We start from the raw sequence: 14,961 nt of genomic DNA on the forward strand, positions 1-14,961 counted from the left end.
CTGAGACCAGCACTAAGCGATGATCTGATTTATATCTGAGGCTGTGGGTGGTATTGCTGTTGGGGTGTTCTGTCTCCCAGAGGTAATTACCAAAGACCCAATCAAGTCGCTCCTTCACATCCTTCTTTTCCCAGGTAAAAATTTCTCCAATAACAGGGAGTTTATAAAGACCTGCTTCCCTGATACATTCCTCAAATTTCCTCATATCAGAGGTATTTGGCAAAGCTCCTCCGAGCTTATCCTGTGATGAAAGAATAGCATTGAAATCGCCAAGCACCAACCAAGACTCATGTGTAAGTGATGCGATCTCCCCTAATGTTTGCCACAAGGAGTTCCTCTTAATAGGTGAAGTTTCCCCATAGACAAAGGTGCAGTAAAAAGGGGAAGGTTTAGTTTTATGTTGGATTCTGCAGTGAATTAGCTGGGTGGTAGAACCAATATAATCAAGTTGTGTCATGTCTTCATTCCAAAGGATCCAAATGCCTCCTACAAAACCCGAGGCTTCCAACCGAATCCAATTACTAAATCCCATTTTGCGAATAGCTAAGTCAGCCCTCACACCACTGATTCTCGTTTCAATGAGACAGAATACATCAATCTTTTTAGTTTTGACCAGTTCACAAATGGTTTTGGGAAAATTCCTATTCCCAGCCCCTCTACAATTCCATGAAGCTACTATCATGATTAAATCAAAAAAGGGGAAGGAGGGGAGAGGCTTACTGGATAGTTGACTCATCATCCATCCAAGTTGGGTTCTCCTCAGTTCGGCGTAGCCTCTCTCCATTCTTTTCGTGATCCAAGCCCTCTGGATTCCTTGAGGTTATTTCTCCTTCCACGTTTCTGGGAAACACTTGCGACTTGTGTACTATGATCGCCCCCCTTGAGATATCCTCCTGACTCCTAATTTCTTTTCCCGTCTCCCCCCTTTGTTCTACTGTGAGACTCTGTGTTTTGGATATACTGGGTTCAGGAGTTTTGTTTGGGCTTGGGATAGCCACTGAGGAGCCCAATTGTTTCAAGTTGCCACTAATAATCACATGTTGACGTTGGCTCACATACGGTTCACCGAGATCTCGTTTTTGACTACTAGGCCCATTGGTCTCATAACACTTCTCACTCGCCAGCTCACTGCTCTGGGCCTTGGCTTTAAATTTAAGCCCACTTGTAGATGGTTTTTGATTTTCTTTGCCTCCAGCCTTCAGCATTTCCTTTTTGTTCCCCCCTTTTTTCACGCTGCCCCCAGTTCCTCTTTGCATAGAAGTAGGTGTCCTTCCGCCACCATATGGTCGGCCTTGCATATTACCTTCTGGGTAATCAGGTCCCATATTTACATTGGAAATCCCTTCTTCTGACACACCCTCTTCCTCTTCTATATCATTCAAAACGTCAAATTTCGTCTGAAACTCTCCAACCTTTCTCTGTCTGCCAGGTCTTGATCCTCGTTCATGATTGATTTTATTGTCCTTTGGGTATTCCTTTCTCGGTACTCGAGGTTTACCATGGCCTTTCACCAGCATCCAGGCACCGAAGGTTTCACCGGTAGTCGCTTTCTTCTTTTCTGGCGAAGGGGCCGACGGCCGAGGAGGTGCCGCTGCCTGGTTATCTTCTTTATTCCCCTGTGCATAGGTCCAAGGGCAGTTCTCACGTCGGTGTCCGTATCTTCCACATGCGAAACATATTAAGTTCAATCCCTCATACTCAACGTTGTAAACTCGGTGGGCAGCAACAACTCTGGGAACAAGTTTTTTCTGCAAGTTTAACTCAACGCAAATTCTCGCATAGCGTCCCCTTTCGACTCTGGCTCCATCTATCGCTCCTTCAAGCAAAATGTTGGTATTCATATCTACCTTCAGGGTACGTCCAATCCCATTCCCTAATCGTGAGATAAACTCTTTGGAATAACACTGCATGGGAATATTAGGGATGCGAACCCAGGTGACGATTCTTCCTAGGGGGTTGCAGTAAGGATCAAAGTTTGGATTCCAACGCTGAACTAGAACACTGTGTTGCTGTACTGTCCATGGTCCTTCATATAAGACTTTTTTGTACATTTCAGTCCAACCCTCCTTCTTCGGAAATCTTACGATGAAGTAATTGTTCGGTATATCTATGAGTTCAAATTCCTCAGTTCTCCAGATTCTAGTCAGGTGGCTCTTGAGATTGTACACATTGTATCTTCTTCCAAGCACCGTTATTACCAGAGCGGTATTCCAAGGCCTGCACCACTCGCTATATTCTTCAGGCTCTACCGGGATAACAGGGCACTGCTGCATGATTTCTTTCACTTCCTCTGTGAGTTCAGGCATTTCCCAATCTTTGCTTAGAACGTCAGATAGTAGGTCATCCTCATCCATATAGCTCCCACTATTTGCCACTCCATTAAAACCCAGGAGCGAGTCACGGTAGGAGAATGTCATTCGTTCTGGTTCTTCCGTTTCATTGGAGCCTCCCCCATCCTGGTTCATATCTTCAGGAGTATCATCTGTTACATTTTCCTTCGCTACATCAGTCATAGTATCATCTGTGTGGGTCAAAAGGAGTGGAATATTCTTTTTCTTCTTCTTACTCCCATTCACTAAGGCGTCCGATGGTCTGTCCGGTGGCATTTTCCGATGAGATGCTTCGTCCATAAGTTCACGATGTTAGTTGGCACGCGGTTCAAGAGAGAGAAAGTCTATCACTGTACCCACATTCTAATTAAAAGAATCCTAACATTCTCTCCACTAACTTGTTTTTATGATTTTAGTTGTTCTAATTCAGATTTAGATTGTGAGTAATGTAGATTGCCCCTTTGAATTATTTAGCATGGCAAAAGGAATTTATAAATCTTCCAATACTACTCTAATGATTATAAAATTCTATGTGACTATTTAAATAAATGTGTTCGGATTGCTTGGCGTCTGAGCTAGGTTTCTAAATCCCCCTTTGCCTGCTATTTTTCCTCTATCGATTAATTTTATTTTTCCACCTAGATTATTGTGAATATTTTCCTTGTGAAATTTTTTTTTCCGATCCGTCAACTCATGATATTGGGTCGGGTTTCAGTCATTAATTTGGGGGAAAAAAGTCAAAAACCACGTTCATCTCGTCTCAAATATTGAAGTTGCTTACAGGAAGTAGGTTTCAATATGTGATTAATATATCATTTGTTTAAAGTGTATTCTGGATTTGAGTTTTATGAGCAAGCTTCCCTTTCATTGTCAATCTATTTTTCAGATCATACATGGAAATCTTCGGGCTATAAGTGGTCTAGAATAGTCCGCGTCATCCTCACCAACATTATTGATGTCGGAAACCATAGCCCAAAAAAAAACTTGAAAGTCCGATTACTTTCGCTTAATGCAATTAAAGTTTGATTTTTGTATAGTTTAATATGAATCTGTGATTTTGGTGTTAATGGGACGCGAGAAGGGTGAAAACTTGCCCCTCTGATGATCGCCATTACCAACTCCGTCGACGATGAGGGCCCGAAATCGCTGTCTCATTTCCCTCGTCAAAGTCCAAAGCTTTTGATTTGTTTTGGGTCAAAATACTTGCTGTTGGTTTCTCGGCATCAGGCTGTTAAAATCGCCATCGGAAATGTTGCAAAACGGCGTCAATATTGCTAGATTTTGATCGCTGGTTGTCGAAACTGCAGCGACGGTGATTGTGAGATGCTTTCAAGAGTTGAACTAACCTGAGTCCATGAAGAAGACTCCATCACAGGCTAAAACGACGTCGTCCAAGGGCCCAATAAAATGCGTAGTTTCACTTATTTTGGAAAATGGGCCCACTCATTTTGGGCCCAATTTTTGTATTGGGCCTCTGTCATTCAATTTATTTTCTGTCTTCTATTTTCATTTCAGTCATTTTGTTTTCTGTTCTGGGCCGAGATTTGGAATTTCTTTCGGGACTTTTGTTCCATTTGTTGGGCTTTCGGTCTGGACATTCAAAAATCAAATTAATTTATTAATTTATCATTTATATGGGCTATGCAAACTGTTCTGGTTTTTATTTCATTTTTTTAGAATGGCCCTTGCCCGTTTTTGGTCTACTTGGGTTTAAGAAACAAATCCAGCAGAGTTGCAACTTATGTTTTAAGGCCTAGGAGTTTGTTTTGTCCAAAACTACTGTTTGGTCATTGTTTTGGCTATAACCAAACCATGGTTTGGAGAATAGCTTCTGAAGAACAGATTTTGGGAAGAATAGATTTTTTGAAGAATAGATTTTGTGAAAAAGTGATTCTGAGAAATGAGAGTGTTTGGATAGTTGTTATCAAAAGTACTTTTTACATGTACAAATTAATAAAAAAGGCATAAGTTAATATGATAATTACAGAAAATATATATTTTATGATATATTTTAATTTGAAGGAATAAAATTGTTAATAATATATTTTTTATTAACATAATCAATAATACATAAGATAATATAATTAATAATTAATTAATATGTATATATATTTATAAGATATAAGATTAAATATATTTATAAAAAAATATGTTTATAAAAAAAATAACAAATACATATCTATCTACAGGCTCTCACACTCTCCCTTTTTTTTCCAAAAGCAAAAAATTTTTGCTTTTCCCAAAACCATGGTTTTTGGTTTTTTAAAAGGTGTTTGGGTGATTTTTTCCCAAACCATGGTTTGGGTTGGAACCCAAACACCCCCCTAATGTTTCTAAAAAACTATTGTCAGGCTTCGTTTTAGGCTATTTTCTCTTGGGCTACTTTGATTTAGAGTGTGTTTGGATGAAACCAAACCGTGGTTTGGAAAAGTGTTTCTCTGGAGAATAGATTCTGGAAAGAATAGATTTTATGAAAAAGTGATTTTGAGAAGTGAGAGTGTTTGGATAGTTGTTATCAGAAGCACTTTTTATATATACAAATTACTAAAAAAAGAAATAAGTTAATATGATAATTACAGAAAAATAGATTTTATGATATATTTTAATTTAGAGGAATAAAATTGTTAATAATATATTTTTTATTAACATAATTAATAATACATAAGATAATATAATTAATAAATAATTAATATGTATATATATTTATAAAATATAAGATTAAATATGTTTATAAAAAAATATATTTATAAAAAAAAACAAGATACATATCCTATAGGCTCTCACACTCTCCCTTTTTTCTCCAAAAGCAAAAAATTTTTGTTTTTTCCAAAACCATGGTTTTGGAGCCAAAACCATGGTTTGGCCCAAAACCATGGTTTTGGTTTTTGAGGGGGGTGTTTGGATAGCATTTTGTGCAAACCATGATTTGGGCTGGTTTGCAAGTGCATCCAAACGGTGCCTTAATTTAAGAAACCAATTTGAACCATGAAAATTATTTTCAATTTCTGGAAAAATTTAGAACTACTGCTGCAAGCCAATTTGGTAAAACTCTTGAGAAATTATTTGGGTTAAATAAACACTGTTTGAGTTCTCTGATTTTTTATTTAGGACTTCTTTTGGGCCTAGACTTTTTTGCTTGTTTCTGGAACTTTGGTTTTTGGACTCTGTTTTGTGTTTTGTTATATGGGCCAATTTTGTTTTATTTCCAGAAACAGTTTTGGGCTAATATATTTTATGTGCCATTTAAATTGTTTAAATATAAGAGAAATCAATTTGGCTATTTTAACATATTTGAAAATTTTGTAAAATTCTTTTCGTTGCCTGTTATTTTGTTTTTTGTAATATATTTTTTGTGCCATTATTTTGTTTTCAGCAATTATGTATTTTTTTTTAATTTTGCAAAGTGATATCTGAGTTAAAATATGTTGAATTTGATTTATTAAACAACTTTTGGGGTGCATAAAATAGTGAAAGAACTTAATTTTAGTTATTTAGTCATTTAGGTTGATTAAATTAATTAGTTAAGTTCTTCATTATGTTGTGCATATATGATATTTCAATGTACATAGTTGATAATAGTGATTAGTGTACAAAGTTGATGAGCAGTAGCCAAAGCATCCTCTTCTATAGTGCATGCGAGGCTTATTCATTCTGATTTAGCAGTAACTCTGATTGTGAATAACTCATCTTTTAGAAGTGTTTCAACTAGGATTAAGGTGTGCAAAATTCTTGAAGGTAATACTCTTAAATTAAACTAACTCTGCTTGTGCTTTTAACCCTAATTGTGGTAAGGTAGCAGTAGTCTACACTGTTAGAGACTCCATGGTTGAATAATTGATGGAAATGCAAGACTTATTCATTCTGATTTAGCACTAAGGGTTGAAGGAATTGCCCTTGCTAATGCTCTTAATTACTATTGAAAATGAGCTGGAGAATATTCAATTTGAATCTGTTAATGAAATACTAATTGGAGGTGTGAAACTCTCTCTGAGAACCTTCACTTCTCAAGAGAATTAAGTACAAATCATTCTTGTCTTTGGATTCCCAAAGAAACTGTTAGAATCTAGCGTCCTTTATTTGTCTATTCAAGGAAGAAGGAATTGGATAAGTTTGATGTAAGGGTAGTTTATGCAAACTTATGTTTGTTTAAGTTCAGTTATTGTTTGTTTCCTGTCTTAGTTTAACTGTTATGTTGTTAGGAGGTAGTTATTTTCAGTTATTTCTCTGTTAGGCTATCCTACCTTCAGTCCAAATTTTAAGATCTCATTTGTAGTCTACAAACAATGTCTTATAATGAGAACGAGAGGTAGTATAAGTTGTTTTTGTATGCAGCATTATAAGTGAAATGAAGTATTATTCAATATAATTTCTCTTGTTTTTCATCTAGAATTTCAGATCCTGATTCTAGATATTCTTTTCTTCGTCTCTATTTTCTCTCTCTCCCTCTCTAAACTTCCCAAATTCCCTCTATTTCTACCTTGTAATTTCCTGAACACTATTAGAAGCAGATTTGGCGTTGACTGGGTTACTAAAACTTCATTGAGAGGGTCATCCTTAGGTGATCGGGTGTGAAGGCCACCAGCACTGCTTAGAAGAATTTTGGAGAGGGATGCTGCTCAAGCTACTTAGGATGCTAGTTGAAGTTTGTTGTCTTTTTTTTGCCCCCTGTTATTGCTTATTTAGAGTAGTAGTTATTTTGGATTTGCTGTTTTCTTTGGCACTCTGTTTTGACATTTTCTATTAGAATGGAATTTCATTCGTTTGACAGACAAAAAATAAATGTTCTGTTTATTTATAGATTAATTTTTTTAATTTAAATCTTACTCTTTTAAGGTTATATATATAATATTTTTAACAAATTATATTATTTTAATAATGACTTTCCCAATCTAACTATAACTAGAGTACTTATTCTTAAGTTAATGGTTGGACCGACTTAATCGCTAGTCCCATTGTCAATACTTTATATATCATCATGGTACTTGTTATGGCCCCATCAAGAAAGTATGTCTCCCAGGATTTCGAATATGCTATTAATCCTGTAAGTTTATTTGTAGCACCTTGAAGACTAAGGTTTTCTCTTTTAAAAATATCTTTATCAATCAAAGTTTTCTTTTTATGTTTTTAGGAAAAAAAAATTTCATTGATAAACACAAATCTATAGCATATCTAAATCACAGCCTCATAGGTTAAGTGGATGGGACTCATGGCATCAATAATAACAACTCATTTAATCTTTTATATCATGCACATGGCCTACTTTAATTTATCATTTACAATTATTTATTTATTATGAGAATTTTCTACTATAGATAAAGAGGGCACCTTTTTTTTTTTTCATTTTCACTGAAATGTGTTTTTTTAATCTGGATTTTTTATGATGTTTACAGTTAAGCAAGATTTGATATAGGCATGGACTTCAAATTATTTAAAATTATGTATAGAATATGTGTTTTTTTAATCTGATTTTCTTGAAAAGATTTTCCTATAGGCTTTTTGAAGGCTTAAGTATCTATAATTGGAGAGTATCAATATTAAACCAGAACCTTTTTATATAATTAAAATAAAAACAATTTTTGGATTAGATCGAAACTAGGTGAGCTGACGCGATCAACTTGTGCGTTGTGGCCCCAATGGACCTGGACTAAGTAGCGTTTTCCAATCAATGCCAAGTGTCCGAGTTAATTCTATCAGGAGAAGTGTTTAAATTATTGAGTGTTTCGAGTATACTCCTCGTATTCTTAATATAAAACCAAATCTTGGAGTTAATTTTTATCTTAAATATAATATTTATTTTTTATATTTATTAATTTTTTTCAAATCACTTTTATTAATACTTCCTCAACTATAATTAAGTATGAGAGGGAAAGAGGATATAATAAAGATAATTAAGATATTTAAAAAAAAACATGAAATATGTATTATAGTTAAATAATTTATCTGACTTTTTTAATCTAATCAAATTAGTTAAATAGGTCTTATATTAAGGATCGGAGGAGTAATTATATTGTCTCTAACATAAAAAAAAAAAGTGCCTAACAAAAAACCAGTGTCCAAATTTTTATTGCCCAACTTGACCTTGACTTATTATTTATATTATACATTTAATATGTTACCTTGATCTTTGATGAAAGAACTATAACGGACTTAACGGCTTAGTTTAGATCAAAAGATTATTTTTATGATTAATTTGGGTTGAACTGAGGTTCAACTGCTATGGAGGTGAAATACAAAATTAGACCGGAATAAGAGTAATTTTTAGAGGTCGGATGGATCTAATGAAAAAAAAAAGTTTAAATAAACTATCAAAAAGTTAAAACATTTTTTCCAGAAAAAATTTAAAATAATTGACCCTATTAAAAAAAAAAAACCAATATATTTTCAGACCATTTGTAACCATATACTGTTATTTCATTCAAAACTTATTATGTTTTTAATTAAGTTTATCGTGCGCGTGTTTGTGTGTGTATATATTATCTATATACAATTCTTTTCTATTTAATTTTTGTTTAATTATTAAGTCATTAGTTCAAAATTATTAGTTTTTTTCTCACCATCCATTCCTACTTTTAAAACATTGCATTGGATACATATAGTAATTATTTGTTCAGCAGCAAGTATAAAATATGTTTTTCTTAAATGAATTACTTCTATATGTTATTGATATATATATATATATATATCTATTTCTTAGATATCATTTTCTGTTAACTTAAGTTTTTAACATCCTAATTGAGTTAAAATATATTTATTAGAGATGAATTATATGAAAAAGTGATTTGCGAATTGTTTTCCTTTGTGAATATTTGGTATTATATTTTTTTTTTTGTCATTTTTTAATTATAGAAGCATAAAACTTTGAAGGGGCGGCACTGTATTATGGGGAACAAAGAGATCAAAGTAGCATAGTAGGCGGCTCTAAGGATTAAAGATAGGCAAAATAGTGGCAATCAGTATTTTTGACTTCTTGTTCATTAAGGACGAGCCTGATCAGATGGATTGCCGCCGCCCTCTTTTATTAGTACTTTCCGAAATTATTTCTTTTTTTTTCTTTTGTCAGTTCGAAACCTTATTACTTACTCAAACTTATCGTCAACTTTGGGTTGCTTGGAAACCTCAAAAACACTTAATAAAAAGTGCCTTCAGAAGAAATTAAATTAGTCTTCAAAAAATAAAGTTTTCATAAAATTTAAATAGATTTTAATGTTAGTTTTATTAACTAAAATAATCAATCTCAATCTGATATTATTTTATGCTACCTTCACTATCCTTGTTGTGTAGTACTCCTCCGGTCCTTATTATAAGACCCAATTTGATTTTTTATTTGGTCCTAATTATAAGACCCAATCCATTTTTTCTCTTATATTTATGCATTTTTTTCCAAGATAATCCTTCTAATAATGATAGTTCTAGCCAATATACTTAATTGGCAATGATATTTTAGGAATAACAACACTTATTTATTATAAATAACCAACTTAATTTACTTCCTTAATCTCCTCAAATAAGTCAATTGGGTCTTATAATTAGGACCGGAGGAGTATATGAGAATATAGTGAATATTATTAAAAATATGTAAAATTACTTTTAACTAAAATCAATAACACCTTTTAAAAGAATAACTGAGTAAAATACTCACATTTTTACTCAGATTTTTTTGTTCCAGTTACTGAGATTTTTTTTTTTTACTCAAGTGTTATTTATCTTTTGATTGATCTTCAATATCTATATTAATTAAAATAACATAAACTTGTAACGTCAAAATAATATTTATAATTCTATTGGATAGCTTGATTATTCTACTTGAATAGTATAACTTTTAAGCCTTGTTTAATATTACTTTTGGTGCTAATTATAAGACCTTGTTTGTAGATTTACAAATGAGATCTTATAATTAGGATTAAAAGTAGCACATACAATGGAATGGATTTTTTTATTATATAAAAATAAAATATAAAATATATGTATTATATTTCAATTGTTTATTTAATAGTAGCTATTTACATTATTTGTTTTTAAAAGGATAAAAGTATTTTCAGATGAAGAAAACAAAATTTTATTTAAAAAAATCCATACAGGAGAATTTTCCATCCGTACCAAATAAATATGTAATACTCGTAATTTACAGTACTATTGTCCCTATCGCTCCCCCCGTCCTGTTGTACTCAAATAATGCAATAATACCATAGCAGCCGCATCGTTCCCCAATCCCCACCATACCGTTCATCTCATTATTACTTGATTCACATCTCACCCTTCAAAAAGTGGTGCTTTAATTTAAATATAGAACCAAACAACTTTTTCTTAAAAAAAAAAAAGTAATCCGATCGATCTGTACGTACATTATTTATGGATAATAATATGCAAGCACGTGGAATACTGTTGACTTGCTCACCAACGATGAGCCCCAAGACAAGGATAGCCGCCTCCTCCTAAGAGTTATAACAAATTACTTACAATAAAAACAAGGTAAAAATACACCTTCAATTCTATATAGGTTTTTTTTTTTGGCCAAAAAAAATTCTATATAAGTTTTTAGAATTTTTTTCGTTAGGCATATATGTCTTTTTTTTTTGGGCTAGTCCTATTTGAGAATTTATTATATATTAAATGTGGGTACCTCCTTAATCAAAATTCAAACTTTCATTCGTCACGTTTTGAGGAATTAGTCATTTCCACAAAACCTAACTTCTATCAGTTAGTTTGATTTTTTAATCTTATAAAGTATAGTTAGCTTGATTCTATAATCTTATAGTAGCCTTTTAATTTTCTGATTTTGATATTGTTATTATCAAATAATAATTTTTTTTGCCCATCATTATTATTCCAAAACATTAAATTTAATATGTTAGTATTTTAAAAAGTTGTTATGAACGTTCAAAATTTTTATGTGGACATTTTTATTTTGTTAATAAACTAGCAATGTTAGTGGAGTTTAAGGACGAAAAAGTATTTTACAAAAGTTAAAAACTAAAATAAAACGTCAGGTAAAATTAGAGAACTAATATGCATTGCACCCAAAAATAATTAATGAAATAACTGAAAACCTCAAAAAGATATTTTTTTTATAAAAAGGGACCGGCTCTCCGGTTCAACGGCAGAATGTCCTCAATCTTCATCCCCCATTGTTCAAGATATAAAACTTTTTGGTAGAAAACACCCAAAGAGTGAGCTAAGTGACATGAAAATTAGATTCAATTCAAATAAACTAAATAAAAAAAGAGAGTAAGAGGTATCAAAACTTTGCATCACATGGCAGAAGATAAACACAGAATTTTTTCTCCTTTGATCTCTCCAATATTGACCTTTTTCTGATTTATAGGCATTCTTAATATTTTCAATCCATATTATGTCCTTTAAATTTAAATCGAGTAATTGAAAATCACTACAGCTTACAAGTTCATTTCGAGCACTTGTGAAATCACTTTCAATTTCTTTCAAATTTTAGTAGGCATTTAGAACCACTTCTCCAATTTTAGTTGGGAACACGAAAATTTTAAATCTCTTTTACTATTTATAAGGTAACAATTCCTCATTGTCTTATTACTTTAAGTAACCCTTCAAGTGAATGAAAATTACAAAAATAACTTTTTAATTCTAGATTGAATTTTGTTTATCACCAAATAAAGTACAAATCAGCCTCCATATAAAATTACAATAGAGAAAGGGCAAACGTGAGCTTTGAATAATCATTTTTTTAGAACTTTACCTTTATTGTCTTGGACAGTTGGACGTACTATTATTTATAACTGCTGAGTTTTATTTACTTGTAAAACGCAAAGATCCAGTCGTTGAACTCATTAATCTTCTCATGACTTCCTTGATCGTTCTGAGTTCATTTCATACCTATGACAGAAAAGTGCTTTGGCAGGTGTTTTGTCCGCTTGATCATTTAATGCTTTATACTTAAAAATAAATAAATTTCTTTTCTAGAACTAACAAGTTGATATACATTGAATGATATATTCCAAATATTAGTCTAAATAAATAATAATGTACCACAAATTATTATTATTTTTACATAATAATTTTTACCAAAAAATTTGTTTTAGATTTTTTTTCCTAACACAATTACATCTCAGAGTAAAGATTGATAATTCATCTATTAATTAATTACTTTAATTTTAATCCTTAATATACGTTAGATAACTAATTTAAAAATATTAAAAAAATTAATTATATTGATTATGCATAATAATTATGTGTTGGTTTTTCTTTAATCATGTATGCATTATGGAAGTACTCCTTAGTAGTAACTCTTTAGTATTTACAAACAATGGAGATGTTAGAAAAAATTATAAATTTAAAAAATAAAGTGAATTGAGTTTTTGTTTTTAGAACAAATTTAACTTTTTAATTAATTTTTATATTAAAAATAGAGAGTAGTAATAAAGAGAAACAAAATGCCCAGATACCGAAATAAGATGCTCTAAGAAATGGATTAATATTTTTGAATTGAATAACTATTCATAGGAGTGTTTTCCGCGACACGCCAATCAAAAACATGACAACATGTAATAATTTCTAATATCTTATCCTCTCTTATCCTCTTTGTCCTTAAATAGTACTATAGCAGCCCCGGACCTAATAAATTTTATATATATATAACCTATAGCCGCGCCCGTCCCTCTTTCACTGTGCTGTATGTATATATATCCTTCCCACGATGGTATTGATCTCACTAAAATCTCACGAGACATGGCTTCCTCTTCCATCCTCACCTTCTACTCCCTCCTCTTCATCTCTTTCATCTCCACACACGCAGCCAATTTCGAGATCCTCAACAACTGTCCTTACACTGTCTGGGCGGCCGCTAGTCCCGGCGGTGGTCGCCGCCTTGACCATGGCCAGATATGGAACCTCGGGGTGAATCCCGGAACTGCCATGGCTCGCATCTGGGGCCGCACTGGTTGCAACTTTGACTCTAGCGGCCGCGGCCGCTGCCAGACAGGTGATTGCACCGGCGGCCTCCAATGCACCGGCTGGGGCGTCCCTCCGAACACACTGGCCGAATTCGCCTTAAACCAATTCGCCAACCAAGATTTCTACGACATCTCCTTAGTGGATGGCTTCAATATCCCCATGGATTTCTACCCTCTGAACGGAGGTTGCCACAAGATCAGCTGTACGGCAGACATTAATGGACAATGTCCTGGAGAATTAAAGGCACCAGGAGGATGTAACAATCCTTGCACAGTGTTTAAGACAAATGAATATTGCTGTACTAATGGACCAGGTAGCTGTGGACCGACGAGATATTCGAGGTTCTTCAAAGATAGATGTCAGGATGCTTATAGTTATCCTCAGGATGATCCTACAAGCACTTTCACTTGCCCTGCTGGTTCCAATTACAGAGTTGTTTTCTGTCCATTAGGTTCTTCTTCTGATGTTCATCTTGAGATGCTTGGAAGCTCCAACATTGAATATTAACGAACAGCGAGTCAAATATGTGTGAATCCATGTGTGCTTTGAAAATATCAGGGGTTTTCTTTACTGAAAACTTTGCTTTTGAGAAGGATTCATATGTAGGAATAATGAGCTTTGGAGTTTCCAGTTTAGTTTGTGCTGTGTTTTTATGTGGGCCTATGTAATGGAGCGTTGAAGGGTATAAATAAATGAAGGCTATGGTTTTATGGATCAAATTTGTTTTAACAATGTTTTAGAAGCCCGATCAAAACTTCAGATGAAAATATCAACAGATCATGATTTAAATGGTTGGATCAATCTAACCGTTCGGTCTAACCAGTGATACAATAATTAATTAAAAATAATATTATATATGTATAATTAATATATATAAATATCAAATTATTAAATAATTTAGAAATACATTGAGGTAATCTAAAATTACGGTGACTTGATAAACTAATATAAGAATATACCTCATAACTCATAAATCATTAAAAATGCACTAAAACCTTATATATTTAAATTTAGGGTTAAAGTGTAATTTTAACAACAAAATTTATCCCAAGAGGCATTGGGCATTATGAAATTTATTTGGGTGCAAAAATATACATGAAGTTGTCAAAATAGGGCATCTGGCACCACATTGTTAATATCCATTAGTTTACTGTTAGAGGGGCCCGCAAAGTGAATTTTAAGGTGCATTTTTAACAACAAAGTTTACATCACGAAGCAATAGGCACCATAAAATTTACTTGGGTATGAAAATATATTCCTTTGGTTCTATTTATAGGGTAGAGAGAGAAATTTTTTTTTAATCCTATTTATAAGTCACTTTATTAAATTTTCACCATGAATATACCATACATTGTCCTTCATTTATTATAGTGTAGATAGTTATTTTTTTGAAAGCTGTATATATTAAATAGGGGTAAAGTTGAAAATTTGCTATATTTTAACGAAGAATTAATACAGTTTAAGGTTTTCTTTAGTCTGTATGAAACATATTGGAAGTGTCTTATAAATAAGACCAGAGGAATACATGAATTTTCTAAAAGGAAAAAAATAACAAAATTCTTCAACTCCCATAAACTTCCATTAATTTTATCTTTTTGGGTCTCACCAAATGCCATATTTTTTCTCCATCAATTTTCAGTTCCAAGTTGATCCATCTTTCTCTCATCATAGTCAACACGCACACTCTTTTTGTCATGTCGTTTTCTTA

At 32.8% G+C, this 14,961-nt stretch overlaps 1 protein-coding gene across 1 annotated transcript; it reads left to right on the forward strand.

Annotated features, from left to right (window-relative positions):
- Window positions 1-13,012: 13,012 nt before the first annotated feature.
- On the forward strand, window positions 13,013-13,967 carry LOC114714146 (thaumatin-like protein 1). Its single transcript, XM_028898854.1, has one exon. The coding sequence runs from the start codon at window positions 13,029-13,031 to the stop codon at window positions 13,758-13,760; it is 732 nt and encodes a 243-aa protein (XP_028754687.1). The 5' UTR covers window positions 13,013-13,028; the 3' UTR covers window positions 13,761-13,967.
- The last annotated feature ends 994 nt before the right edge of the window (window positions 13,968-14,961 follow it).

Source organism: Neltuma alba, unplaced genomic scaffold (assembly GCF_004799145.2).
Source record: "Neltuma alba isolate B1F8T4 unplaced genomic scaffold, ASM479914v2 tig00001925_pilon, whole genome shotgun sequence".
Lineage (NCBI taxonomy): Eukaryota > Viridiplantae > Streptophyta > Magnoliopsida > Fabales > Fabaceae > Neltuma > Neltuma alba.

Coding starts and splice junctions, on each gene's coding strand:
- LOC114714146 (XM_028898854.1), top strand. CDS start 13,029: ATGGCTTCCTCTTCCATCCTCACCTTCTACTCCCTCCTCTTCATCTCT.